Consider the following 27,282-nt stretch of genomic DNA (forward strand, 5'->3'; position numbering starts at 1 on the left):
TGATAATTTAAATGTAAGTTATGAAACAAATAATACATTTATTTAAGTTTCTCATGATCTAAATTCGGTATATGTTTCGTTCACTACAATTTATATGACACGAGTTTGAAGTTCACATAAATGACCAATTTTAAGATAAATTAGCATAAGTACTACCAGCGTAATTTTGGTTTTAATTCGATTCGTTTTATTTATCTTGGTTTATTTGTATTTTATATGGGATAGATAATAGTTAATTGACACAATTTGACAATAATCCATGAATTTTACTTGGGGAATTTGGAATAATCAGTATCACGAAACAAGGAACCGTAATTATTGTTACTTTTTCCCAAGTTCGTGATATATAAATGTATAGTGTTAGGTACTTGTATGACACATAACATCAAAGAAATCGACATATATTTAGTTTTTAATACTTACCTACCTAAGTAATAAATTAATTAATTTTTATTATGAGTCATTGGCGTATATGGGGTTATTTTCAGAGACTACTCTCACTTGAAGCAGCTCCAGAGGTGGGGGGTTAGTCCCCGTCCCCCCCACATTTTTTAAATTTAGACTTGTATGAATATTTTCTTTTTCACATATCGTTAGAAATAAAAAATCTAAATTTTATGGGTACGAAGGGGAGGGGGGGTGGGGGGGTTAAGGCCCTACTTATACCTATATTATACTATCGTTTTTAAATTTATTAAACCCTTAATCATTATTAAAATATCCTAACTCGATGCGTAAAACTTTATCCCGAAATAGGGGACATGAGTTCACGAACTTAGAAACAGAGCAAAATTTTATCACGAAACAGGATCCAAACAAGAGGTCCGCAGAACAATTAATATTAAAAAAAGTTTAAACAATATAACTATAATTTATGTATTAAGTTACTGTCAAAAGACCAAACTTTAGCATACAAAAGCTTTCATACTGATATCATCCTTGGTTATTTTTAAATAAATTGTTAAAGTCGTAAGAGCCTTAATATACCGAAGTAGGGGGCACTTACCTTACATGGAGAACATACACAAAATTGTGACCAAAAAATTTAATGAAACATCAAAACTGAATATTTAATAATGACTGTTGCCTTGTTTATCTTTTATAATGTCACAATAACAATAACTTTATATATTTTACTTTACAAGAATACATTTTTAATAAATAAAAATGACCCAAAATTTTATCCCAGTGTTACACACGATCAATAACGATTTCGTATGTCTGTTTATCATCACAACAATAAATAACTCACTTATGTCACTTTATTGTAGGGCATTTCCTTAGCTCCCGTTAAGCCGTGCACACTTAAACTGTAGGTATTGTAGTTAGGTATCATCATCATCATCAACAGCCCTTTACAGTCCACTGCTGGACTATGAGGTTAGGTTAGGTAGTTAGGTATACCTACTAAATATTGAGTAGAACTAGGTAGTTTATACAATACTTAACTTATAATATGTGAGCTCCCAACTGTAAACGATTTTTATGGCTATTCTTTCAGATTTGATGCGGTGGATTGCTTAATACAATGCGCAAGTACATAGTTTCTACATATAGAAGTTGCGTTACGTTATGCCTATTGTAATAAATTATTACTATGTAGGTATAACCTACGTTAGTTTAAGTAGATATAGGACATCGTATAAGTAAGGCCAATAGCCATTATAATGACAGTGTCCTCTATATTAATGAGGACAAGACAAAATATTGTTATTATTAAGTTACCGTAACTTAATATTTCCAAGTTCGTAGACCCCTGAATCACATTTTCTTTGAGAGATAACGGAAAAGTTGTTACCAACGCGGAAAACATATTTATTTCTGTCTTATTCATCGACTTAATGGATAGTTATGTACTTTTCTTCCTGTCTCTACCTACCGAAGTGATTTTTCCACAAAGCTAATTCTTGTTCTTTCACTATTGTAGGAGATTGGGATAGGAATGGGATGGGATACCTTCGATTGAGCAGACTCCACAGGACGGTCCAAGCTTGGTTCTTCTTTCACTTTCACAAACACTTGAATTTTTATTGAGATGAGTTTAGCGCGCGATTTGTGTTTATTTGAATTGGTTTATTTTGGATACTTATTTAGTAATAAACGCCCAGATAGGTAGGCGAAGCGGCGCGTTGCGATGCGAGAGCGAGACTGAAGGTGGGAGGGAGAGGATAGGAAAAAGGACTGTCAGAATGAGTGATAGAATAGTGTGACATGAGTTCGAAATGTATGAGGTTTTAATGCTGGCGCGTACAACTCCCCCGGCCTAGAGGTCTTCCTCTAGATTGAGTAGCGTTTGTAAAAAAAAACTAAAAAAACGTAAAAAAACATGCGTTAGAGAGAACTAAACGAGTTAAATTAGCGTTAAAGTTGTGTTAAATTAAAGTTAAGGTTAAAATAAAGTTAAGAACATTATTTGAGTTACTGTAAAGGAAGAGGACAAACTCTAACTACAGGCCGAACATAAGTACCGGTTGCAGTGCGAATCTTTAAGGTGCGAATGATTTTGTCCTTTCCGGGATATACTTCCACAACCACACCCAATGGCCAACAAAGAGGATGTGCATTGTCATCTTTTATAACAACAACAGAGCCCACATCTATCGGTTTGGTCACCGTATTCCACTTTTCACGGCGTTGTAGAGAAGTTAAATACTCCTGACTCCAGCGACGCCAAAAGCTTTGCACTAATTTATTGACTAACTGATAACGCGTTAACCGATTGTCAGAAATATCAGAGACATCCTCTACTGGTAAGAATTTCAGTGGAGTTATATTGAGAAAGTGATTGGGAGTGAGAGCGGATATATCAGATGGGTCAGAGCTAAGAACACACAATGGTCTACTATTCAATAAGCCTTCTATTTGTACAAGTACAGTGTTGAACTCTTCGTATGTTAACACTTGAAGACCAATAACTTTATAAAGATGCGTTTTTACATAACGAACATTTATCTCTGTGATGCCGTTAAAGTGCGGGCCATATGGTGGACTATGAAGAAACTTAATGCGTTGTTCAGCCAAATGTGAACTTAAATAATTTTTGTGAGAGTCAGATTCTAAAAGAGCGTAAATTTCGTCAAGCTTGCGTTTAGCGCCAATGAAGTTAGTACCTCCGTCGCTATATATCATGGAAACGGGGCCTCTTCTACAAATGAATCGACAAAAAGCGGCGAGAAATAGATCAGAGCTTAAGTCTGAAACTAACTCTATGTGTAGAGCCTTAGTTGTAAGACAGCAAAATAAACAAATATAAGCTTTCTGGCTTTTAACACCTCTGCGGCGAATGTGAGTAATAAAGAAGGGACCTGCATAATCGACTGATGTATAAACAAAAGCTTTAGCTTCTGAAACGCGGAATGATGGCAAGTCGCCCATAAGAGGGTTTGTAGATTTAGGGTTTAAACGAAAACAGATATTGCATTGATGCACTCTTTGACGTACTAAGTTACGTGCGGAAAGTATCCAAAATTTCTGTCTAAGCAGACTGAGTAGAAGTGAAGGGCCAGTATGTAAATTACATACATGAAAGTAATCAACTAAAAGTTGAGTGAAGCGATGTTTAGGCGATAGAATGATTGGATGCTTTTGTCCATAGTTGAATTGAGAGTGAGTGAGTCGACCTCCGACACGAAGTATATTATCAGAGTCAATGAAAGGGTTAAGTTTGAGAAGCGATTTGTTAAAGGGTTTATTATTTTTAATTGCGTGCATATCTTGAGTAAAAAATAGTGCCTGTATATGGCGTACTAAATAGAGTTCAGCGAGTTCTAAATCAGAGGATGTAACCACTCCGTTTGAACGTAGTATTTTAGCGAAGCGTAACACGTACACAGTAGCGCGTAATAATTTTGGGTACGTGGAAATGCGATCAATTAATCGATCGAAAGGGTGAGAGTTCGATTGAGAGCTTGTCTCTGAAACAAGAGCGATAGTTTTCTCTTCCAGTCGAACACTGTTAGATGAAACTTGAAATGGCTCGATAGGCCATTGCGAGATTGGCTGAGCTGTCCATTGAGGAGAGTGAAACCAATTTAATTGATTTAATAATGCTTTAGGAGTTACAGGTCGCGATATTACATCTGCAGGATTTTCATTTCCATTAACATGATGCCAAATTTTTGCGTTGAGTTTCGAATTAATTTCAGTAATTCTATTCGCAACAAATGTGTGAAATTTGTACGCGGGAGAATGTATCCACGTGAGAGTGACAGTCGAGTCTGAAAATGCGTAAATTGAGTTAACAGGATAACGATTCTCTATACTATCGCGAACCGATAATAAAATATTTGTCAAGAGCAGCGCTGCGCACAGTTCAAGCCGCGCAAGAGATATTTTCTTTAAAGGCGCGACACGCGATTTGGATGCGATAAGAAAGACTTCACCGGGTGAATCTGCATCAGAGCTCACGCGCACATAAACTACAGCGCCGTAGCATACTTCGCTGGCGTCCGCGAAGCCCATGATAGTGACCTGACAACCCGCGGTGATTCCTATGTGACGAGATATTTTTAATTGCGATAAATAGTTAATCTCACTATCAAACCGATTCCATTTATTTTTTATTGAGTCTGGAACTGGCTGGTCCCATTCAAGTTCGCGCTGCCAGCATTCTTGAATTAAAAGTTTGAGAAACGCTGTCACAGGGCCTAGCAAACCCAAAGGGTCGAATAATCTAGCGGTTGCGGAAAGAATCGTGCGTTTTGTGCATTGGTCAGAGTTAGTAGAGTTAATTTTGTAAAGAAAAACGTCATCATTAGGAAGCCACTGCATGCCTATGATTTTTGTCGTAATTTCTGAGTCAGTGTCAAAATCGACGAGCTGTGGATTTTTATGCGAATCGGGAATCTTATTTATAAGCTCAGGGTTGTTCGAGATCCACTTAACCATTTTAAACCCCCCGGCCATGAACATCTTAACCATTTGATGGTAAGATTGTTCAGCTTTTTCTAACCCGTCCATAGATGAGACATAATCGTCCATATACATACAGGATTGAGCTTCAGACGCGGCGATAGGATAATTCGCGCGCTCGTCCTCAGCGAGTTGGCGAACGACACGCATAGCGAGGTAAGGCGAGCTAGAAACGCCAAAAGAAACCCTATTGTATTGATAAGTATCAATCGGTGATTCAGGATCAAATCGAAATAATATGCGTTGAAACGGGTGGTGATTTTGATCAAGCTTTACACAGAAATACATCTTTTCAATATCAGCAGATAAAGCGACTGAGAAAATGCGTAAGTTAATTAAAAGATCAAAAATATTACTTTGTAAGTTTGGGCCAGTGTAAAGAACATCATTTAACGACTTTCCAGAGGTTGTTTTACAACTTGCATCTAAAACGACTCGAGTTTTTGAAGTGAGTTTATCTGGTCGGTATACTGCATGATGAGGTATATAATAATTTGGAGTATTTTCCTCTGAATTCGATGCGTTTTCGACTTTTGACAGAAAACCGCGATCGATACAGTCTTGAATATTTTCATTATAGTTAGTGCGTAAGCCCGGAGTTGAGTCTAACTTTTTCTCTAAGTTATAGAAGCGACGCCTAGCAGTAAAGTAAGAATCGCCGAGTTCTGATGGGTCGAGTTTAAATGGCAAAGAAACGGTATACGTCCCAGAGTCGTCGCGAGAATGAGTTGATTGGAAAATGTTTTCACATATTTCCTCGTCAGGGCTGATGTGTCTCTTAGTAGGTACACTTTCAAGCTCCCAAAAGCGTTGCGTGAGTGATTCTAATGAGTGCGAGTCTACATTGCAAAAGAATGCTTTATTATCATTGCGTGAATGAGCTGAGTAACACTGAGCGCGTCCCATAGCGAGATATCCGAGCGTGGTTTCGATGGCGATGACAGAGGATTGCGGTGAAGTTATTTTATTACTACCTAAAAGAAGCGGGAATATCTCATTGCCTAACAAACAATCGACTTCAGCAGGGATATCGAAGCTGTCATCAGCCATAGGAAGACCTTGTAAATGTGATAACTGGGTTATGTCAACCTTTACATTAGGTAAATAATCGGTTATTGTATCAATGACGCGTGCGTTAATAGTGTATTTACACCTGGGATCAAAGCGTGAGGCAATTGTGAAAGATACATATCCTAGCGACACACTTTCAGACTGACCTATGCCCTTAATAGTGGTAGGTAGCGGATTGACTTTTAAGTTCAGTCGCGCACAACATTTATTTGTGATAAAGTTGCTCATCGAACCTGTGTCTAGAAACACGCGTAATTTTTGACACGTCTTATTATTGTCATAAGTATACACTGACGCGGTGGGTAATAAGACCGTGGTACTAGATTCATCAGCGATCGACGGCGTGACTGCAGAGAGAGACACATTGTTGGTTGGCATCGATTGCAACGGCGGCGTGACCGGACCGGGCGCGGACATGGACGCGTCGGTCGGCGAAAGCGTCGCGCTGCAAGTCAGCTGTTGTGACGTCATAGGTCTATTCACGTTAAAGTTGTCTATATGAATAAGAGTGTGATGTTTACGTTGGCAAACTGAGCAACGATTTTGAGATCTGCAATCTTTGATGTTATGAAAGCCTAAACAATTGAGACAAAAGTTACATTTAGTAACTAAAGAGTGGCGAGTTGGCGCATTTTTCGAGAGAAAATAACTGCATTTGAACAGGGCATGTTCAGGTTCCGTCTTACAAAGTTGACAATTCTTGCGTACAGCGGATGGAGTGTATGAGCCTTGCGAATTCGGTTGAGATTGGAAGTAATGTTGATTGGGTTTTACTCCAGAAGCTGTATTAGAAACAAACGACTGTGTCGGTTTCGAGTTTTTAGACTGCGATGCGAAATTCGTTTTATTATTAACGTACAGCTTATTCTGCGTAAAAGATGAGCGTAAAGAATGGATCTTATTCTGTTCTTTTATAAAAGTCTTGAGATCATTAAACGTAGGCATTTTTACGTGCTTAATGGATTGTTCAAATAAATTTAGAGTGTCTTTGTCTAATTTACTGAGAGCAATATGAGTCAAAATGAAATCGGAAAGGTCATCAATCTGTAAACGTCGTAAGGCAGCTTCAGCTGAGCAATACTGTTCCAAAAATTCATCTAAAAATTGCGATTTGAAGTTTATTAATTGTTCCAAATACATAGAGGCTTGTACTCTTATGTCTTGGTATTTTTCTAATAGGTTGTTCCAAATTATGTAATAGTTCTCACCAGTAGGTGGAATACCCGAGCAAATTGTAAGTGCTTTTCCGGAAAGTTTTCCTATAAGGTATTGAGCCTTTTCACCTGGAGATAAACCAGTGTTCTCATGAATAAGTGTTTTAAAATTTTGGTAAAAAACGGGCCACTTGGAAGGGGCTCCGTCGAAAGAGACTAGTTCTAAAGGCGGTAATTTTTTTACGAAATCCTGTTTGCGACGCTCTGTGTTGGCCTTTAGTTGTGCGATGGAGCTTTGCACCGAAAGGATGTTACAGTACAAATCGTCAAACGAGTTGAGTGCGGCAAATGTAGGTTTGAGTTCCTCATCATTTTTCATATAACACAAATTAAGTTCGTCAATAGTATCAAGAAAATCCGATCTTGTTTTTTCAATCGAATGCATGCGAGACATGAAAATTTGTTCAATCTGAGGGTCGGAGACCTTTAGGCTGAGGTCGTATAGTTCCTGAACCCTCTGAAAAAGCGCTTCTTTTTTAGCTTCAAGCAAATTAATTTTGCGTTTTACTCCCTCCATTGTATTGTAGGTGAGCAAACACACGCACGAGAGCTAGCGTTAAAAATGAGTTGAGTTGTGCGTATTTATTTATAATCCAGTAGGAAAATAAAATGCGTAGCGTATGTAAGCGAATTTGAAATTGAATTGAAATAAAATTTTAAAAGATTGAATTTAAAAAATATACGTGTTTACAAACAACGAGTTGACGTTTGAGCGAATAGTAATTTCTAGAATGTGTCAAACGTCAAACGAATCGAACTTTCCAGAAAGAATGTGTCAAACGAGCGAATTTTCTAGAATTTTCTAGAGAGTTGTCAAAATGACGGATGCGTGAAAATGTGTAGTTGTGATTTTCTGTAAGTGTAAAGGATAGGAAATGAACCATCCGGCTCGAAGGACCAGAAAGGAGTTGTAGGAGATTGGGATAGGAATGGGATGGGATACCTTCGATTGAGCAGACTCCACAGGACGGTCCAAGCTTGGTTCTTCTTTCACTTTCACAAACACTTGAATTTTTATTGAGATGAGTTTAGCGCGCGATTTGTGTTTATTTGAATTGGTTTATTTTGGATACTTATTTAGTAATAAACGCCCAGATAGGTAGGCGAAGCGGCGCGTTGCGATGCGAGAGCGAGACTGAAGGTGGGAGGGAGAGGATAGGAAAAAGGACTGTCAGAATGAGTGATAGAATAGTGTGACATGAGTTCGAAATGTATGAGGTTTTAATGCTGGCGCGTACAACTATGCTTAGATCTTTAGAACTGCAACATATTTTGATACGGTTTTTTTAATAGATAAAGTGACTTAAGAGGAAGGTTATAGGTTTAAAACATGCATATTATAGAAGAAAAAGCCGGAAAATTCCATTGCAACCGTGCAAAGCCGGGGCGGGTGGGTCGCTTGTTCATAAATAAAATGTTACTAGTACTTACTGCAAAGATAAAGTGTAAAATATTGAGTTGAGACATATTGAGATAATCCTACCTAAAAATTCGGAATATAGCGTACCTAATTCTAGCGATTTTAGGCTCTATCGTAAAAAATAGCTTTCAATCAAATAATAAATCCTTTAGTAAACAACGGGGAGAATCCATTGCATTAGAATACCGAAGCCGTATGGCCCATTTGTTACTGGAAAACGATTTGTACGGCAAGATTGGATCCCTCGGAGGTAAGTCACTCTCTAATTAAATATAGCGAGTTACGTCAACTTATTCCAGTGCTTACGACTCGGAATAAATTGCTTTTAGCTGAGAATGAACCACTTTGTTGCGAGAATTGAAGTTATGATGTTTTCGTTTTTGTAAGTCTTCGAGGGAAAAATTAATACTTGTTGATTTTAGTTGAAGAAATATTCTTATTTTGCCTTGGGTCACATAAAAGTGGAACTCGCACCAATTCTTATTAGTAAAAGTTACGCGTGTTGAAACCTAGTTTAAAGTAACGTTTGGTATGGAAATGTCACTTTAAAGTACTGTTCAACGTGTGTGTAACTTTTTAACTGCCTTCAACAAAAGGAGGAGGTTCTCAGTTCGGTTGGTGTAATTTTTTTTTACTATATTTAATCTAATTCATCCTATGGCAATCCACTTCTAGGCGTAAACCTCTCCCAAGGAATGCCTTAAACCACAATCTATCTCCTGCTATTTTGATCCTCCTGAAAGCCATCTTCCTGAGGTCGTCAGTCCATCGAGCAGGTGAGCGTATGTTTGCCGAACTACACTCGACATCAAATAAATCGCACCTCCCGCGACAAACATTTTCAAACGTATGCATCCCCACTTCCCACCAATATTGGCACCATTTAAAAGCCTAGTTCTAACCTTCATTTCATTAAAGGAAAGGTTTTTACCCCAAAAATGTCTCTTTAGAAGGATACAGAGTCACTTCGTCAAAAAATAGGTAGTTACGCTTGAGTCAACTTTAATGGCTATAAAACTGTTAAGTTGGGATTAATCGCTTTCCATCTGTTAAAGAGGACACGTGAGATCATTATTTGGTTTTATAACCATAAAAATTGGTCTAATTGATCCCATAGGTGGGCCCAAAGTGAGGTATTTTTTCAAGTCACATTTATGGTATATGTTAATTATTTATTAAGAAATTAAATGTGTTTTTCTTTAAGAATATTTATTGGGCTTTCAAATAACACCAATATTGTTGGAGTACCATGATTGTGTCAGAAGAAAATCGTTAAAGTTCGCGTCGCGGAAGGTGCGGTTTATTTGATGTTGAGTATATATTATTACGCCCACTTAAAAGTAAATCCTACTTCCCCCCAACTTTCGCGTAATTAGAAACTATTTTCCTTGTCGTAAGTAAAACATTTGATGTTACCTCGAGCTCACGTCTGTGATCTGTCAGACCCTCGATGGGTCCATTACGGACTATTGATGGCTGAGCTCTTGATTGGCCTATCCTTTTATGGGTAGAGAGTCGGAATAACCCCTTTTAACGCCGATTTGTGGGGCGTTCACTTTCAGGGTTGTCAACCTCACACGTTTCCTGGAAAACGGGAAAAAAGGGAAAACATTCGTGTGCCGGAAATGACGTGGAAACTTATTGGATTACATATTTCATGTCAGGTTGGAATAGTAGAGATAAAAAATAGAACTGAATGGCTATAAATTATATGCTAGATTTAGGGGCAAAGACCCCGGATCGGTTTTCAGGTCTTCGAACTGTATTATTCAGACTGATTAATGGTTTACAGTGACAGCCATAATTCGGCCATTAGATCATGCTATGTAAATCATGCTGACTACTGCTGACGCGCCCTACAGTGACCATTGTGTGAAAACTGTCTGAATTCAAGTGCGATGCTAAAAATACGCTTTTAGGATTATACCTTTTTAAGTAAAAATATTTACTTCTCATAGAAACATGAAAGTTTCACTTTAGTGTTGATGTTAGGTGGACTATGTGGAACGACGATCTGGTGAAGGTCACGGGAGAAGTACCTGGATGAAGACAGTGCAGGACTGGTCTTTGTGGAAATCCTTGGGTGAAGCCTGGCCTTTGTCCAGCAGTGGACGTCATTTGGCTGAAAATCCCAAGTGTTGGTGTTGAAAAACTATTGATTGACGAAATTTAATATAATAGTAGGATGTACTTACCATTAACTATGAAACAAGTATCAAGCATCAAGAAGGTACCTACTTACCTACAAACTTGACAAAAGAAAAGTCACAAAGAGCGAAGTTTCCCTTTCATATCCAGCAAGTACTAAGTACTATAAGTAACATCCAAGTTCTTTTCTCAATCTGGATCGACCACAAAACTTTGGGAGTTACGCAAGATTGATGGATCCGCGCTCAAGTGGGTTCTTGAGAAGCAGTTCTTTAAGTCGGCTCAATGAACCCTTCTAAGAATAAATGTTACTGATCACATGTGCAGATGTAAGTACCTACCTATGTAGTTGAGATAGGGCGCGATTTTGCAACAAAATGTAGAGTCAACTGTACGTATAATAACTTGAAAGTATGTGGACCCGCCTTAGAAGTCATTTATGTAGGTGCCTAATAGTAAGTTGAACTAGAAAAAAGTCATAATATACTTATTGGATTATAATGAACTAGCGACCCGCCCCGGATTCGCACGGGTGGTATAGTATCATACATAAAAATCTTCCTCTTGAATCACTCTATCTTTTGCATTAAAATCCGTTGCGTAGCCTAAAATCTAAGCGAACTGGCAAAACAAGACGAACAATCAACATACAATTATATTTCTATTTCTCCCCTCATACAAAACATTGTGTTCAATAAAAACTTTGTAACATTAATATGTATTTATTAAATACCCTGAAAAACCTTTTACGTAACAGTGAAAACGTATAAATCGTGCATAAATATTCAATAACTACGCGGGTAACTTTTGTTGTTACCTTTTGAATTCGCCTTATTTTAATATTCGCTTGTATTTTGTAAGGAATATTCGTACACAAAAGAGGACCCTCCCATACAACTGAAATCCCTTTCAAAGGAAAATGTTCAGAGATAGGTCTTCATTGTTCTCTGTGCATGTGTGAAATTTTCCAGAGTAGGTGCTTAGATACGTTCTACTGCGTAACATTATATTCTTTAACATCGCATAAAAATAAGAAATCCTTTTTTGAATAAGCCTTAGAGAATTTTACATCTATTTGTATCACAATGGCAAAAAATATTTTTATTTATCTTATACTAGCTTTCCGCCCGCGCCTTGCCCGCGTCCAATTTTGTCTGTCACAGAAAAACTTTATCGCGCGCGTCCCTGTTTCAAAAACCAGGATAAAAACTGTATTATGTCCTTTCCCGGGACTCAAACTATCTCTATGCCAAATTTCATAAAAATCGGTTCAGTGGTTTAAGCATGAAAACAAGACAGACAGACAGAGTTACTTTCGCATTTATAATATTAGTAACAGATTATTTAAGAACTGTGCTCTAATTTGAAAATCATTGAAATAATAATGTATGCCTATCTAGAACTAAAATTAAATGTAAGTTAATGTGTAGCGACTGTAAAAAATGTTAACACTTTCTAAATCTGTCATCATATCACGCAAAGCAATAAATATTTTACGAGTAGAAATTCAGACTGTTTTTACAATATTGCTGACAAAACCAATTATTGCTATTAATTTTATTTGAAGTTTAATTGTATTATTTTGTCCGATTTTATTAGTACAGTAGAACGCCGATTATCCGAATTAATTGGGACCGGGGTCGATTCGGATAATCGAAAATTCGGATAATCGGACATAGACTGGTAATAAAGAAAAAACGTGTTAAAAACAAACTGATACACATAGAATAAACTTGATTATCTGTGTAGAGTTCTACAATAACGCTCAGTTGAAAAATATCTAGACTCCTGCGAATTCCAACTTGTTACAATACAACAAAACAAAAATTACTAGGTTTAATTTTTTTTATATTACGCTTAGAACCGATTCGGATAATTGGCGATTCGGTTAATCGGCGTTCGGATAATCGGCGTTCTACTGTAATGTAATTTACTGTACATAACGGCTGTTAACCGCAAAAATATTTAACTGGTGGACTTTTCCGAGCCACACACAGGGTTACCACGACTAGTTACATAGTAATTTATTTTGCATATTTGTGGTAATTATGCTATAGATATGCTCAATGACAAAACGTGTTATTCCAATACGGTTACTTTATTGCCACAGTCAAAAAATCCATGAGAGCAATGCCCAAAGTGGGCCTTATCAATGTGCCAGTTCTGGAAGGATTGCTAGATAATAATCGGCTCATACCCATATAAGTGCAGTCACAATCACAAAGTAAAATCAAAAAAACACGTAGCTAAACAGCAGAATCAAAGTAGAAGGCCAAAAATCTACTCGAGTGTAATTCAGTACCCGTCAAACGGTGTTTTATTTCAGGTTACTAGGACAATAACTATTACTATGACTGAACGCCACATAGTGGCAACCCTACGCGCAGGGCATTAAAATGTTAAATTAATTAACCAACGCTGAAAGCCCTCGATGCGTCCCCATTATTTGTCCAGTGCAAAATGTACGAGTGCTTTTACATTTTATTTATTGCAGTTTCCTGTTACGTAATAAGTAGGTACTGAAAATTAAAATTCAGTTACAATATCCGTTTAAAATGTATTTTCTCAATACTTGCAACATCAAGTGGTGAATAAAAAATATAATTAAATTGAATTAATTAACTTAACATTAAAGACTTCTTTCCACTGTCAAACAACACTGGTATCAGACATGAATCAAAGATTTCTGTCATGGCTCATTTGTCTCGAATTAGAATCATTTTTTATGCTTAACAAGGCAGGTATTTGACCGCAATCATAACTGATGTTAAATAAAATGTATAGGATGGCATATCTGCTATAAGTGCTTATTCACTCTCGCCTTGAAAAGGCCCGGATTATAGTGTTCGTTCATAGAATCATTTCAATTTACGCCCCTCCTTAGATCAAGGGCCAAAATTGCCCAACTCTTTGAGCACTTGATTGAGCTTCGTTACATTACATTGGATATCTCAATATTTATGTGAATGCACAATTTCGTCCGCATGACAGACTGAGATTTCTCGAAGACGTGTAAATTAGGTCGAGAGAAGAATAAGAGCCCTTGGTACCGCGGTGGTCGCTCTCACACTACTCCACGAACTAAGAAGTTGGAACTTAAGTAAGAAGTAAGTACTAAGTACTGCGCCAGTGACTTTAAAAACTGATGTTCTAGTTAATATTAAGTTGTTAAAAACCCTTCAGATGTGAAAAAAAAAAGTTCAGAGCGCCTACCATTAGATAAAGTATTATTTCAAATGTTATACTTTATTAAGATTGTAATAATTTCAGTATTTCAGTGCTCTATTGGGTACGTTTAAGACTTTGAAGTTCGTCTCACAGTCTTCCTGTTTCAAGTTATACACTGCATTAAACATAGAAAATACTCGACAATTTATCCATTTAGAAAACAAACACATTTTCTTTTTTTTCATGACAAACTTCAATAAAGTTTGATGATTAGAGGAAATACCTCTAAATACATCAATTTCAGTAACGTAGCGAATAATTTCAGTAGGTACTGCAGTATGTATCCCATCTAAATCTCTCAGCAGCCAACTATGCCCTACATAAGGAAGTTGGGGAGTGCTGACAAACCTTTACCAGTTCGATGGTCGGCCTTCCTGACGCTAACGAGTTTCTGAGTTGAACACGCTGACGTCACATTGTTGCTGAAGTTTGATGTGAGGCTAAACGGTTTAAGTAGTTGGTGTGACTGCCAGTGGGTTAAACGACAATGACAAGATCGAATAGTTTACTTTACACCTCTATTAAAAGTTTTATTTAAATACAGTAACAATTTTTACGGGCATTTCTAGATGTTGATGCACAAAACACAAAATCTTACGATATAAACATTTTTTCGGAGGTAACATCTGGAATTACTAAAAATAGTACCAAAGTAAGCATAATTTTTAAGTGTTCCTAAACTAGGTAGGTACCTACTTTTATCCCAGGCCTTTCATAGTTTCAAAGGAAAAGTGAAAGAAGAAGTGTTGTGGAATTTTGCTCTATAAACTAAACCCATATATTTTGTAGGTACCTATAGCACTTATGTAAGTAATAACCAAGCTTGATAAATAGGTCAGGATCATATCAGCCGCCGTTCCATCAATCTCTCGGTTTTCTGTCGCGAATGCAACTGACAGCTGTAATCTAGATTGAAAGTTGATCTAACTTGTATCTAGGCTGTCTGGAAACTGGGTCACCTATTATGTAGTGAATGTGGCTTGTATTCAAATACTTATTCATGTTAGTTCAGAGAAATATCACTTTCAATGGGATGCTCGCTTTTCAGACCAAGGATGGCTCCGAGTGTGGTATCGTATTTTCATTCGGTAAATGATATGTGAAAGGAGCCTTCTAGGTTGGCTTTTACCTACATGTTGTGGTTATGTGAATTTATCTATGTTTTATATTGACCGTGTATTTGCTTACCTGACTACATTTTAGATATGGATAATGGTTCGAATATTGAAAACAAATAATGTTAGTGTAATGATAATCCACGTCAATACATAGAATATGAAATCAAATATATTTTATAGGTTTATGCAAATCACCAGAGACTTCGACAGTTTGGTGCCAATATTATTCAGCATTTTATATCTGCAAAATTGCCAAAGTAATTTTCGCCCACCAAATGTTCTACAAACCTGCAAAACTGCAAATCCCTCTTAATTTATGGTGTCCTAAATACCCATTAAAGTAGCATTCCATGTAATAAATCATACTTCCTATTTTTCCCAGCATTTCCGAACCCACAACTGGGTCATTATGGCTTTTCAACCGTGAAATGAGCCACTTACAAAAACTAACAGCCATTGGGGACTCGAAATTAACTTTGGCGGAACAAAAATCGCCGAAGTTGGTCATTTAATGGCACGAAGTAGGTCACGTCACTACTACTAAAAGCTTTTGACCAAATTCGATGATGTGGGTATAATAAATAATATTAAGGCTCATTATTAATCGATAGATTATTGTTTTGGTCAATTCATCTTGATAAGAGTAAGTACCTACGCAACTTAACATTAGTTTAGTTACACATGTATGTAACTCAATCTTTGCACTAATCATTTTCGTGAACTGCCAAAAATTTTATTCCCTGCCATAGTGCAAACCTGAGTGTACTTCTCAGGATGGGTGCGTGACAGTTTATATAAGTTTATCCCAACTAATATTATAAATGCGAAAGTAACTCTGTCTGTCTGTCTGTCTGTTACGCTTTCCCGCTTAAACCTCGCAACCGATTTTGATGAAATTTGGCATAGAGATAGTTTGAGTCCCGGGAAAGAACATAGGATAGTTTTTATCCCGGTTTTTGAAACAGGGACGCGCGCGATAAAGTTTTTCTGTGACAGACAAAATTCCACGCGGGCGAAGCCGCGGGCGGAAAGCTAGTATGATATAAGTTCATTTCAATAACGTTCATATTGTATAATAAACGTATGTTATAATAACACTTGATATAATTTTTTAACATATAATGTTTACTTCATATAATAAATCATTTCTAATAATGTCATTTCAGATACCAATCAAAACGCATAAAGACATTTGATATAAACCTTACTTAATCTAAGACTCATTTGATGTAATTTTGTTTAATATAAATAATATTTCATATAACCATTACATAAAATAAATATTATTTGTTATAACGACTATTTGGTATACTCTTTATAATTGATATAATTTCTGATAGATATAACTTTTAGTATGTTCTTCTTTAGCTTGACTTATAAATGACTTTAGTGACAAAAACGAATCGCCGTAAAACCGACTCCACGTAGTCTTGTCTGCCCTACCCCTAGAGTGTAATTTAGAAGCGCGTAGGCACGGAGGGGCGAGGCGGCCCGGTGTCGAGCGAAAGCCATCTGCGACGATTAGCACGCGAGGGACCGCCAGAGCCCCGCAGTGCCGGAGCCGTGACAGAAGTCTCAAGTTTTTAGTCAAATTTGCATGCTGCATGCCTGCTTGCTTGCTTGACTGCTTGCTTGCTTGCCTGCTTGCTTGCTTGCTTGCTTGCCTGCTTGCTTGCCTGCTTGCTAGCTTGCTTGCTAGCTTGCTTGCCTGCTTGCTTGCCTGCATGCTAGCTTGCTTGCTCGCTTGCTTGCTTGCTCGTTTCCTACTTTGCTTGTTTGCTTGCTTGCTTGCTGCATGCAATGCTTATTATAACAATTGAACTTTATATAAAATTATTATTGTTATATGATTTAAGTTTTATAGGAAAAGAATTTTATCTCATTTGATTGTTCGACACTTTATTTTTATATGATTTGAATGTTATTTGTTTTAAATTTTATACATTGTAAGTTTTATAGAAAATATTCATTATATCTAACCATTTTATATCAGTTAATAGTTATTTGTCTTAAAATTATTCGTTTATATAAAATCATTTAATATAATAATTATAGTAAATAATTATTATATTAAATGATTTTATATAATTTGATGTTATATCCTCTAAGTATTATATGATATGTAGTTATATCATACATTACACACCCTCTCAGGATTGTATAGTTTTGGGACAACAACAGAGCCACAAGCATTTTCTAGGAAATCTCTCCACCACCGGGCGAGATTGTTATCAATAGAAGCGTAAAATACGTAACTACCTATCATTTATTCGAAAAACCTGCAACATCCCAAAATCACTGATGCCCGTTTCCTTCCCTTTTCCCTATAAAAACAAAATTCCTGTTATATGTTACCATAGGGGTCACTTAAAAATTAGGGATTGATGGTGAAAACGGGCATGAGCCAAATAAGATGACGTAAACATTCGAATAATTTCGAATTTAGAAGGCCGTTGCACAAAGAAAAACTACGTGACAGATGACAAATTATCTTACATTAATTTATCTTTTTTCTCACGCGTTTGTACATCCGTGCTATAATAAAGAATCTAACTCCTATTGCAAAGAAAATAAAGAATAGGTACCGTTTTCCTGTTCCAATTATTATTCTAGATTACAACCATAACTCTTCACGACTCATTATTTCTCGTTCTGCGTTTTGGGTCGATTATGCTGCTCTAATAACTTCTTATAATACCAACGTTGAAATTAAACCTGGATTAGGGGCACTAGGAAGGAAATATAATATCTGTAGGTAGTGTTAGAAACAAACACACAATTCCTTTAAATAAGTAGATTAGATAATCACATAAATATGTAACATTAAAGAGTGGAAGTTGGAATAAAGAATTCCAACTTCCACTCTTTAATGACTTCAAGGAAATAAATAGGTTCATTCAGCAAAACCAAAAAATCTTATTTCGCCAATTACTTAGCCCAAGACTCCCATACATAATATTACCAAAATGGTTTAAACTTTAAATATTATCCTACTAAAAACATTTTCACAGTAAAATGTTCCCAAGACGTACCGCACTGTATTAGATCGCATGTAGAGCCAAGTTTCTAACTCTACAATTTAGTCAAAATATGTGGCATTTTGTGCAATCCCTGTAAGAATATCTTTGTCAGTTTATCACCTCCAAATTCCTATTACATGTTCACACATCCTAAGATTCATTTGCTGATCAAACAATCCTGAACTTTGACACCTGAGCCACACGTGACCGTCCGTTGCGTGAGAGAAGAAGCAATTTCCACCAGCCAATTACATCCTGCTATTATGCGACCTAATATCCTTGGGACTATTCTGAAAGGAAACTATTCTTTGCCGACAAGTGCCATTCTTACAATCACGAGAGGTAGAATGAGGTTGGTATGTTCGGACAAAGGCACATGAAGGATTTTTGTTACTTAGATGCTTGTTAGGTGTTTTTTGGCACAAAAACGTGTTCTGGTCTGAAGTTCTAAAACTTTTTATTCCTTGATACATAAAAAAGTACTAAGTACCTAGCTAGGTAAATAATATGTTTTGGGTCCTACATTAAAAATTAACCTTACTTTACAAGCCATTTATCATTCATCACATTTAAGACTTTTACTTTAACTTTATCAGGATCAAAGTTGATAAAGAAATAGTATGTGTCTCTTAAATTTATTTAAATAAAGCTTTAATGCCATATAATTGGTACATAAGGCGAACTTAATGCCATTATCCGTTTCTCTAGTGCTTTTTTATATAATTGTCTATCTTGGCTTACCAGTCGCCATTTATAAGAATGCATTTTCGTCGAAAAATTTCACCTATTAAAACTACCCACAAATAATGCCACAGTTTACCTTGATGTGATCTTATATTAACCACTCCACTTATCCCTCTATAGAAATGTTCGTTTTCTAAGAAACTTGTTGTATTTATCTATATTTCACGTTGTTACAGGACGGGGACGTGATCGAATTGTGCCAAGTCAGTGACGTGAGGTCTGGAGGAGTGCCAAAGGTAATTAATTTCTCATCAGTACCTAATAGTCAATCAATTTCAGACGGTACACCGATCTTGTTAATACTAGTTTGTGGTGAATCAGCTATTTACCCGTTTCTTGTTATGCTCTATGTTGACTTGTTACCACGTTAACAACCTTGACAGGACATAATGAGTAAGTGTTGATTTAAAAATGCCATTCTGAATTTTAAGACATAGCAGTAAGTAATAAGTCAGCTGCATTTTTAAACAAAAAAGTATCAATTTTTCTTTAACTACACTCTCTTAGTTAAGTAGTCCTAAATTCGGAATGGGAATGGGTGCATCTCAAAAATACGTAGTTCTGATCTGATGAGCTCTATCTTGTGATGATGTCACCACATCAGCATCATTACCTTATCTACAATTTGGAATTGTATTTCTCCCAACTAATTACGACTACAGGACCTCCTATCCATAAATTGGCAGTCAATCGAAATAAACACGCACGCCCACTGGTTCAGAAAACAACGAAATACGTCGGGTGAACTGGGACTGAGAAATCAAGCACTAATGTGGAATCTTGTCAAGAACCAACACACTTGGTAAGGGGCGGAGTTCACACATTAGAACACCCTAAACACTCTTTGCGTGTCTAATCTAACATCATTCATTACATTAGGGTGTTCGAGAAATTATGTTATCTATGACAAGCCTCGTCATTAGCTCAAAATGTCCAAATTATTACTGTGAAAAGCTCAAACAGTTATGATGACATATTCTGATTCTGAATACTTTTACCCATTCAGTTACCAAAACATCAAGCTTTGTTTATTTATAGGCTGTGTATTTACGGACTATGCCACCTGAAACCATTATCGTTTGTGATTTATAACTGATAAATATGTAAATAGATTCCCTATTTTGGGTGAACTCACCTATGACGCAGGTTGCCTTTTCGACGCAATTACTGTAACGTATATTGTTATCACCTACACACTGATAACGGCTACGTACGCTATGACGTCAGACCATCAACGGAACGTCGCAAATATTGAGTTTGATTGTTTGCTACCGATATTGGGGAAATGTTCCGCGATCGTATTTTTACCTCAAGTATGTACCTACTAATTTATTTACGTGGGCAAGCCTTTAATTGTAAATGACATAGTTATGTTGATGATTTAGTTAGAACATCTTCTGGGGCTATCTCTAATGACCGTTGAACTACTAATCCGAGATCAACTTCTCGTAAATTTTAATGACAAAGTAGTTTTTTCATCAATGCAAATTTAAGGCGCAGAAATCCTTGTCTGTTGTATATTGATACAAAGTAGCAAAGTGATAGTAAGTCAGGGGAAATAACGGTTTTTCAGCAAGCAAAAGATCGTGAATTTTAGTCCCACACCGAACCGCACTTGAATTTTTAAGTGAAAAAGATTAATAATTTTATTACAAACCAATCAAATACTTCAGTGTTAAATAGAGCGATTTCCATCATCAACTCATCGTTTGCTAATAAATAAACTTCAGATAGGAAATGACTCTTAACCTTAGTGTCGATTAAAGTCCGTTTTAAAATCTTTCAAGGTCTCATTCTGAAAAAGACTTCTTACAAATTCATGTAAAACTTTTCTAAGGTCAGTCAGCAATACACAGAACTTTATTTACGTAGAAACAGAATGCCAGACTCCATGAACGCCATCAAATCGAAGCATTGAAGTTCCAATTCCCAATGTAAATAAGGAAGCGTAACTTTTCCACGTTCTGATGCTGGAATGCTTGTTTACGTGAGAAAGGTGCTTCGCTCAATCTGTTTGAAAGATAGAGCAGAGACCATAATAATATAATATAAAATTGACAGTAAAATACTTTGCCTCTTCATTACGGAATGAGGATTATCTATACCTTTTACCCCCTTAGGAGTTGAATTTTCAAAATCCCGTCTTAGTGAGCACCTACGTTCTAAAAGGAACCCCCATAAAAAATTTGAGACTCCTAGCACGTTTCTTAGATTTTGTGATTAGTGAGTGAGTCAGTCAATTAGCGACCTTTCGCTTTTATAACAGGAGAATTGGGCTTTACATATTTTTCGAAAACTTTAGGAGAAATATACATCAAAATTACAAATTAACAGATTCACATCGCATCCATTACTTAATCGGTAAATTTAATGAAAAGGCACTTTCGGTGTAGTGTAAATATAGCAGCAGCAGTATAAATAATAAATATATAGATAAAGACGGTACATCAACGGTACATTTTTTTTTGTTTTTGGCTCGCAGTTTGTTGAACTTAGGCGGAATAAGTTCTGAGCTCTAAGAGCGTTTGGCTGCAGTATGCTAAAGGATACACGCCCGTATTCACAAACGATGCTTGCTTAAGTGACGCAGCAAATCGAACGCACAGCGTTGAAAAGAGCTCTGTGATTGGTTCGTGTGTCACCCTGTGAAACCTCATAGTAATGTTTGTGAATACGGATGACGGTCTGCTACCGAAATCATTATGGGGTTGTATTTAATAACTACGATTTAACTACATGTGTCATACAGACTGATAAAACAAGTCGGCTGAACAATTTACGTGGTATAAAGTCCTGGGTTTGACTCACTCTTTACAGGGTCCTAAGATCCATTCCCAAAGGGAACATAAAAAATTAAGAAACAACTTAAAGGCAGTTTCCAGTTTGCTTAGGACATGAAACTTGTTTAAGAGGTTGATCCGTACTTCAAAGGGACTTAAAAATAGTATACTCGATGATATTGAAGCATTGAATTTAATAGACGGTAGAGTCCGCCCTGGCTTCCCCTGAAATTATGTGACCATGAAAGTTTAAAACAATATAAGTACTGCAAAAAACAGTTCCTGTAAAAAACTGTGTCTCCGTGGGAACAAGTCCTTCCTTAGTCGTATAGGTAGAGCTCATAATATTATACCTACTACTTTAAACTCGCCAAATTCTCACTTCCTCTTTATTTATGTTAGTAGTATAAATATACTATTAGTTGTGCAATTTAGATGTGAACTAAATGTTGGCCGTGACATCTTTCTTACTTTACATATTATGAAGATCAAAAGATTATACACGTTTCAAAAGTAGGTTGTTTATTGCACGTCATCGAATGAATATTACTCTACATTACATATAATATTCTTTACTTCGGCACACTGTGTATACTGATTTGAAATAGGTAAATCTTTTACTCCTAAAACGCTTCTGTCTTAGCTAGGACTTGAATCTACGACCTATGTTTGGCTCGTCGGGTGACTGCTATCAACTACGCCACATAACTAACTATCGTAGTTTATCGTATGTGTAGTTGCGACTAAGTTAACGACGTCTCATAAAATAGCCCAACTAAATGCAAACTTTGGACTTAATTTTAGAGAAAAACATAAAAAACTGTATTTTGCCGACCGCATGTTAGGTGACTGGCACGGTAGAGGTAATATTAAAAAAAAAACTTAGCTTAGGCCCGGTTTTTTGATTCTTAGTTAAAATAACCAATGGTCAAATTTGACAGATGTCAAATGACAAGTGGTTAAATATCAGAAAAAAACGTTTTTAGAACAATGGTTAGCTTGACTTTTAGTACATTTTTTAACTATTAGTTTACATTTTGTTAATATTTAACCATTAGTAGCAAAATTTAACTATTAGTTAATTTAACTATGAATCAAAAAACTGGGCCTTAGACTGAAAATAGGTTATGTTCGCCTTTACTATAAATATTTGCCGTCCGCATTTTAGGAGACTGGCACAATATATGTTTTTCCAAAAAAAGAACTCTTGTTAAACTTAAAATAGGTTATGGTAGCCTTTATGTAGGTCAGTAGAACCTCAAAAATAGAAGGGCTATTGATGGCGGGTGACGATTTACCGCCTTTGTCAACCCACGGGCATCGATCACCATGCTGATTGATCCTGCTCGTTTTTCAAGATTGAACTGTGTTGAAGTCAATAAATGGTAGAGCTGACCGTAGATTTTTGTCTTGGATAAGTTTTGAGTTGGCTGAACTTCAGGTATTTCCGAATCACTGATTCGGTTTAAATAAACTGGTCTTTTTCAAGACAGCTTGAACATTCTGCATTTTCGACCGCGTGAGTAAATGAAAATATATTACATTACAGTAGGTAAGTGGTGTAGTGGTGACTAATAAACTAATGTAACCGTATTCACCAACGATGCTTGCTTAAGTGAAGCAGCAAATCGAACGCACAGCTTTGAATAGAGCTTTGTGATCTGTTCGTGTGTCACCCTGTGCGTCCACGCGCACTGTAAGACCTCATAGTAATATTTGTGAATACGGGCGTAAGTAGGTAATAACTTGTTAAGCATGTGTGTTCCACCTGAGAATCAAATCCTGAACCTCCGAGTCGAGAGAATGCAACTACAACAACTACTTTTAACAGACCAACAGGAAAACTGCCTCTCAACCTTAATATGTATTACTTTATTTAACTAGGTAGTTTGTTACCACATACACATAAAATTGTATGTTTATTACCGCCTTAACATTAGATCGTATTAAAATCGTTCCAAATAGATATCTGTTGCAATGACACCCGTAAATCCACATTTATTTATTGCCAGTTATTATTAGTTATTTATTACCTTACACCAAACTTGCTTTCATAACTTTCATTTGTGTCTGATATTTATTGCTATTGCTAAATGGCGTTTATACAAGTTAGTATGACTGCTGTCTGCGAACTTAGAAAGACACATTAGTTTGTTATCTTTAGAGCATTACTGATTAAACCTTGGTTCAAAGTTCAAGCAACATTAAACGACGAAACTTTACTTTAACGGTATATCCTTCGGATTTTGACTTATGATTCCTTTTAATTTCAGTCTTCCTTTCTTATGAGGGATTAGGAGTTATCTGAGACTTTTCATTGCGATGCCAAATCTATACTAATATTATAAAGCTGAAGAGTTTGTTTGTTTATTGAACGCGCGTTTGTTTATCGAGGAAGGCTATAGGCTATACAACATCACGCTACGATCAATAGGAGCAGAGCAACAATGAAAAATGTTGCGAAAACGGGTTTTCACGCGTACGAAGTCGCGGGCACAGCTAGTTCAAACATATTTACTCCTAATCCCATAATTTAAAATTATTCGCAATAAGATTTTAAAGACAGACAGATTAAGTCAATAACTCTACTTAAATTTATTTTGCAATGCAGTTATTTGTCTGTTATTTACCAAATTTTATGAATAAAAAAAATCCTCTTTCATGATAGAGCATCATGGGAAAACGCCTCGATCGGTTTAGCGATTATCTACCTTTCTATTGCATTCGTGATTATCATGCAAGGTTTATACCTAGTTTACAGTATAAGGCTACTTTTTCTATCAGTAATCAGGAAAGGTCTATTCATGATTATATTTATCAAATGATAAACACAGAGACGTCACAGACCGATAAAATTAATGAATATCCCATTTCCCCACAGGATTCAAAGCTAAGCTTCAACCTCCTCAACAAGCATGGCGACAGCCTGGAGGACAAGTCGCTGACCATCTGCAGCGGCACCGACTACATCAACATCAACTACCAACACGTGGTCTGCCCAGACGCAGCCACGGCGAAGGTCAGTTCCATTACCTTCTGGTCACATCCTTAGAATTATAGATCTAAGATCTATAACAAAACAACGCTCAAAAATCGATTCAATCTCAATTATAGATTCTGTGCTATGATTGGTCTAAATATTGACACCTGCTTGAAATTGAATCGGTTTTGAGCTACGAGTATACGCACCTAATTCCGAAAAAATATTTAATTTCCTGCTACACGAATACAAAAACACTACTTTATTTAAATTTCCTCTTGAACAAGTGTTACAATATGATAGTCAACTTTCCTTCAGAAATCTTTTGGTATAAAAACCTCGGTTAACGTTGTGGAGTAAAGTTACCAAAGCAATGGGTAACTGACCCTCCCACAATCAGCTTCTGAAGTTTTGAAAATACAATATCCCTTTTTATGGACTCAAGTTTTGAAAATACAACATCAACATCACTATTTTATAGACTCTTGCAATATTTTCAATTGCCTGACCGATAATAAAGCTAACAACCATCCAGTGAAAGCAAACAGTGGCTCTACATTGGATACGCAAAATGCCAGACGTGCACTACATGCCAGTAATAGACATAACGGCGTCTCCCACATTATCGTGTTTACTAATTCAAACTATTAAGGGCTGAATCAGCAATGGGTTGATTAATTTAAGATTAACGTCTCGAGAGAATTATGTTAATTCAATTTAAACTTTAATTAAGAATTGGAATATCTACTTACTACCTATTTCCCCAATACAATATAACATGAATTTTCACGTGAAGGAATCGACTGCCTTATGTATTAATACTTCTTAGATTGAGAGGACGCTATAAAAAATTGTAAAAGCTAGCTCAATGATTAGAGCAATATCTGATTACAGTCTACATAAATATTTTTTGTAGCTCAATGCAGTAACAGCGGTTGCCTAAAAAGTGTAAGAATTAATTTTTCAGTTGAAAACATCGTCAGCCTTGCGTGAGACGATGAGACTTCTTGCCGATTTGCTCTTATCACTGAGCAATATTTATTACGCAGTTGATTTCTTCAAATGAAAAGTCATCCTACACAAATTAGCATTATAAATGCAAATATCCCAGTAACCATTAGTGACCATAATGGTGTAACCCAAAAGGTATGGTTGGAAGGCCTGAGGCGGATTACCCACAATGTAAAAGCCAACAACTTCTGTCCAATGACCTGCCTGAAGAAGCAGTAAGTCAACGCATGTCGTGAGAACTGTGAAGCATGGCTTGTAGGACTCTAACATGTCGTAGATGTTGTAGTTATGGGTTTTTAACTATTTTTTATCTGCTTCTAATGTTTTTCAGTGTTTTTTGGTTGCGAATGATGTCTTGTGTACATGCCTTTAGGTGTATATTGGTGATTAATTTGACGATTGAAGAATTCCAAGATAAACCTGCTTCAACTTTTGCATTGAACAAAACAAACTATTAAAGATAGTTAACATTTTAGGTTTACTAGATGCAAATCAGTACCTACGTATAATAAAGCTGGATAAACAGCAAATATTACATTAAAGTCCTAGGACAAGACCTAAACGTTAACTCCGACTGAGGATAATCGTCCATTGCCTTAATTTAGAATCAAAAACATAAACTTTACCATACTTGAAAACAAACAATGTAGTGACGAATTAGGAAGGACTAAAGGTCATGTACACAATTCATTGTGCACAAATGCATGTTTATTCGTTTGTTTATTTGCTTTTTGCCAAAGGTATGGAAGGAGAGCCTCCGGGAGATCACACACAACAACAAAATCAACAATGTCTGTCCGAGGACTAATCTCATGAAACAGTACGTAGATGATTGTTTATTACACATTAGGTGATGGGTACTACATTGATACATCAGCAGTTTCTAGATAATAATCACAGACCATTTATCGGAGGATAAATTCGATCTCACCAATGAACTTGGCAATAATTTGCATAGTTAACTCAAACAAGAGATCCAGTTACTGCTTTTTATCAATGATTAATTGAACTTTAAATATTTTACTCTCGTTTTCATTGTTCTCGTTGTAGCTGTAACAACACATCTTTTTATAAATGTTTCAGAAAAAATAACCCTGACTAATACTGCACTTTAAAACATTGCAATGGTGGGGTTACTTTTCATAACTAGAAAAAACCTCGTATCGTAGTATGAATGTCATATTATTCAGAAGATTTGTGTTGTTTATTTGTTATTTTGATGTCTAATATTGATACATTTATTTTTATTTTTGAAAGTATGTCAGATAGATGTATTATAAACAAACATTAAGTTATGAATATTCTTAGCGGTGAAGACTTTAATATAACTTAACCTTGCTATATCTACTCCCGAATTTAGGCTCACTCCAATATTATCTACTAAAATGGCTTTTATTATGATTAAAAATATCCTTAGGGTATGGGGTGCTCCCTTTGATTACTTAGTTCGCAATATAAACAACATTGCCCGCGTGCACACTGTGACGTAAATAAATGATTTACTTACTACGTGCAAAGGCAGAATGCCTTTGAGGTAGAATAACACGTACATATTTGACATACCTAATAGGCATGACACATTATACTATAATCTAAATAATCTTCGAGCCTTACTATAATCATTATAATCTATCTAT

At 36.2% G+C, this 27,282-nt stretch overlaps 1 protein-coding gene across 2 annotated transcripts in view; it reads left to right on the top strand.

Annotated features, from left to right (window-relative positions):
• LOC135078112 (1-phosphatidylinositol 4,5-bisphosphate phosphodiesterase) overlaps positions 1-27,282 on the top strand; it is a 105,498-nt gene that overhangs the window by 47,652 nt on the left and 30,564 nt on the right. Inside the window, exons 4-6 of one of the 2 annotated variants that reach the window (XM_063972688.1) lie at positions 19,051-19,110; positions 24,536-24,673; positions 25,781-25,860. In XM_063972688.1, coding sequence (XP_063828758.1) covers positions 19,051-19,110; positions 24,536-24,673; positions 25,781-25,860 — 278 coding nt within the window. Of the gene's footprint in view, positions 1-19,050; positions 19,111-24,535; positions 24,674-25,780; positions 25,861-26,385; positions 26,466-27,282 lie in introns of both variants that reach the window. The other variant, XM_063972687.1, reaches the window with a different exon arrangement.

The sequence above is a fragment of the Ostrinia nubilalis genome, chromosome 14 (genome assembly GCF_963855985.1).
Source record: "Ostrinia nubilalis chromosome 14, ilOstNubi1.1, whole genome shotgun sequence".
Lineage (NCBI taxonomy): Eukaryota > Metazoa > Arthropoda > Insecta > Lepidoptera > Crambidae > Ostrinia > Ostrinia nubilalis.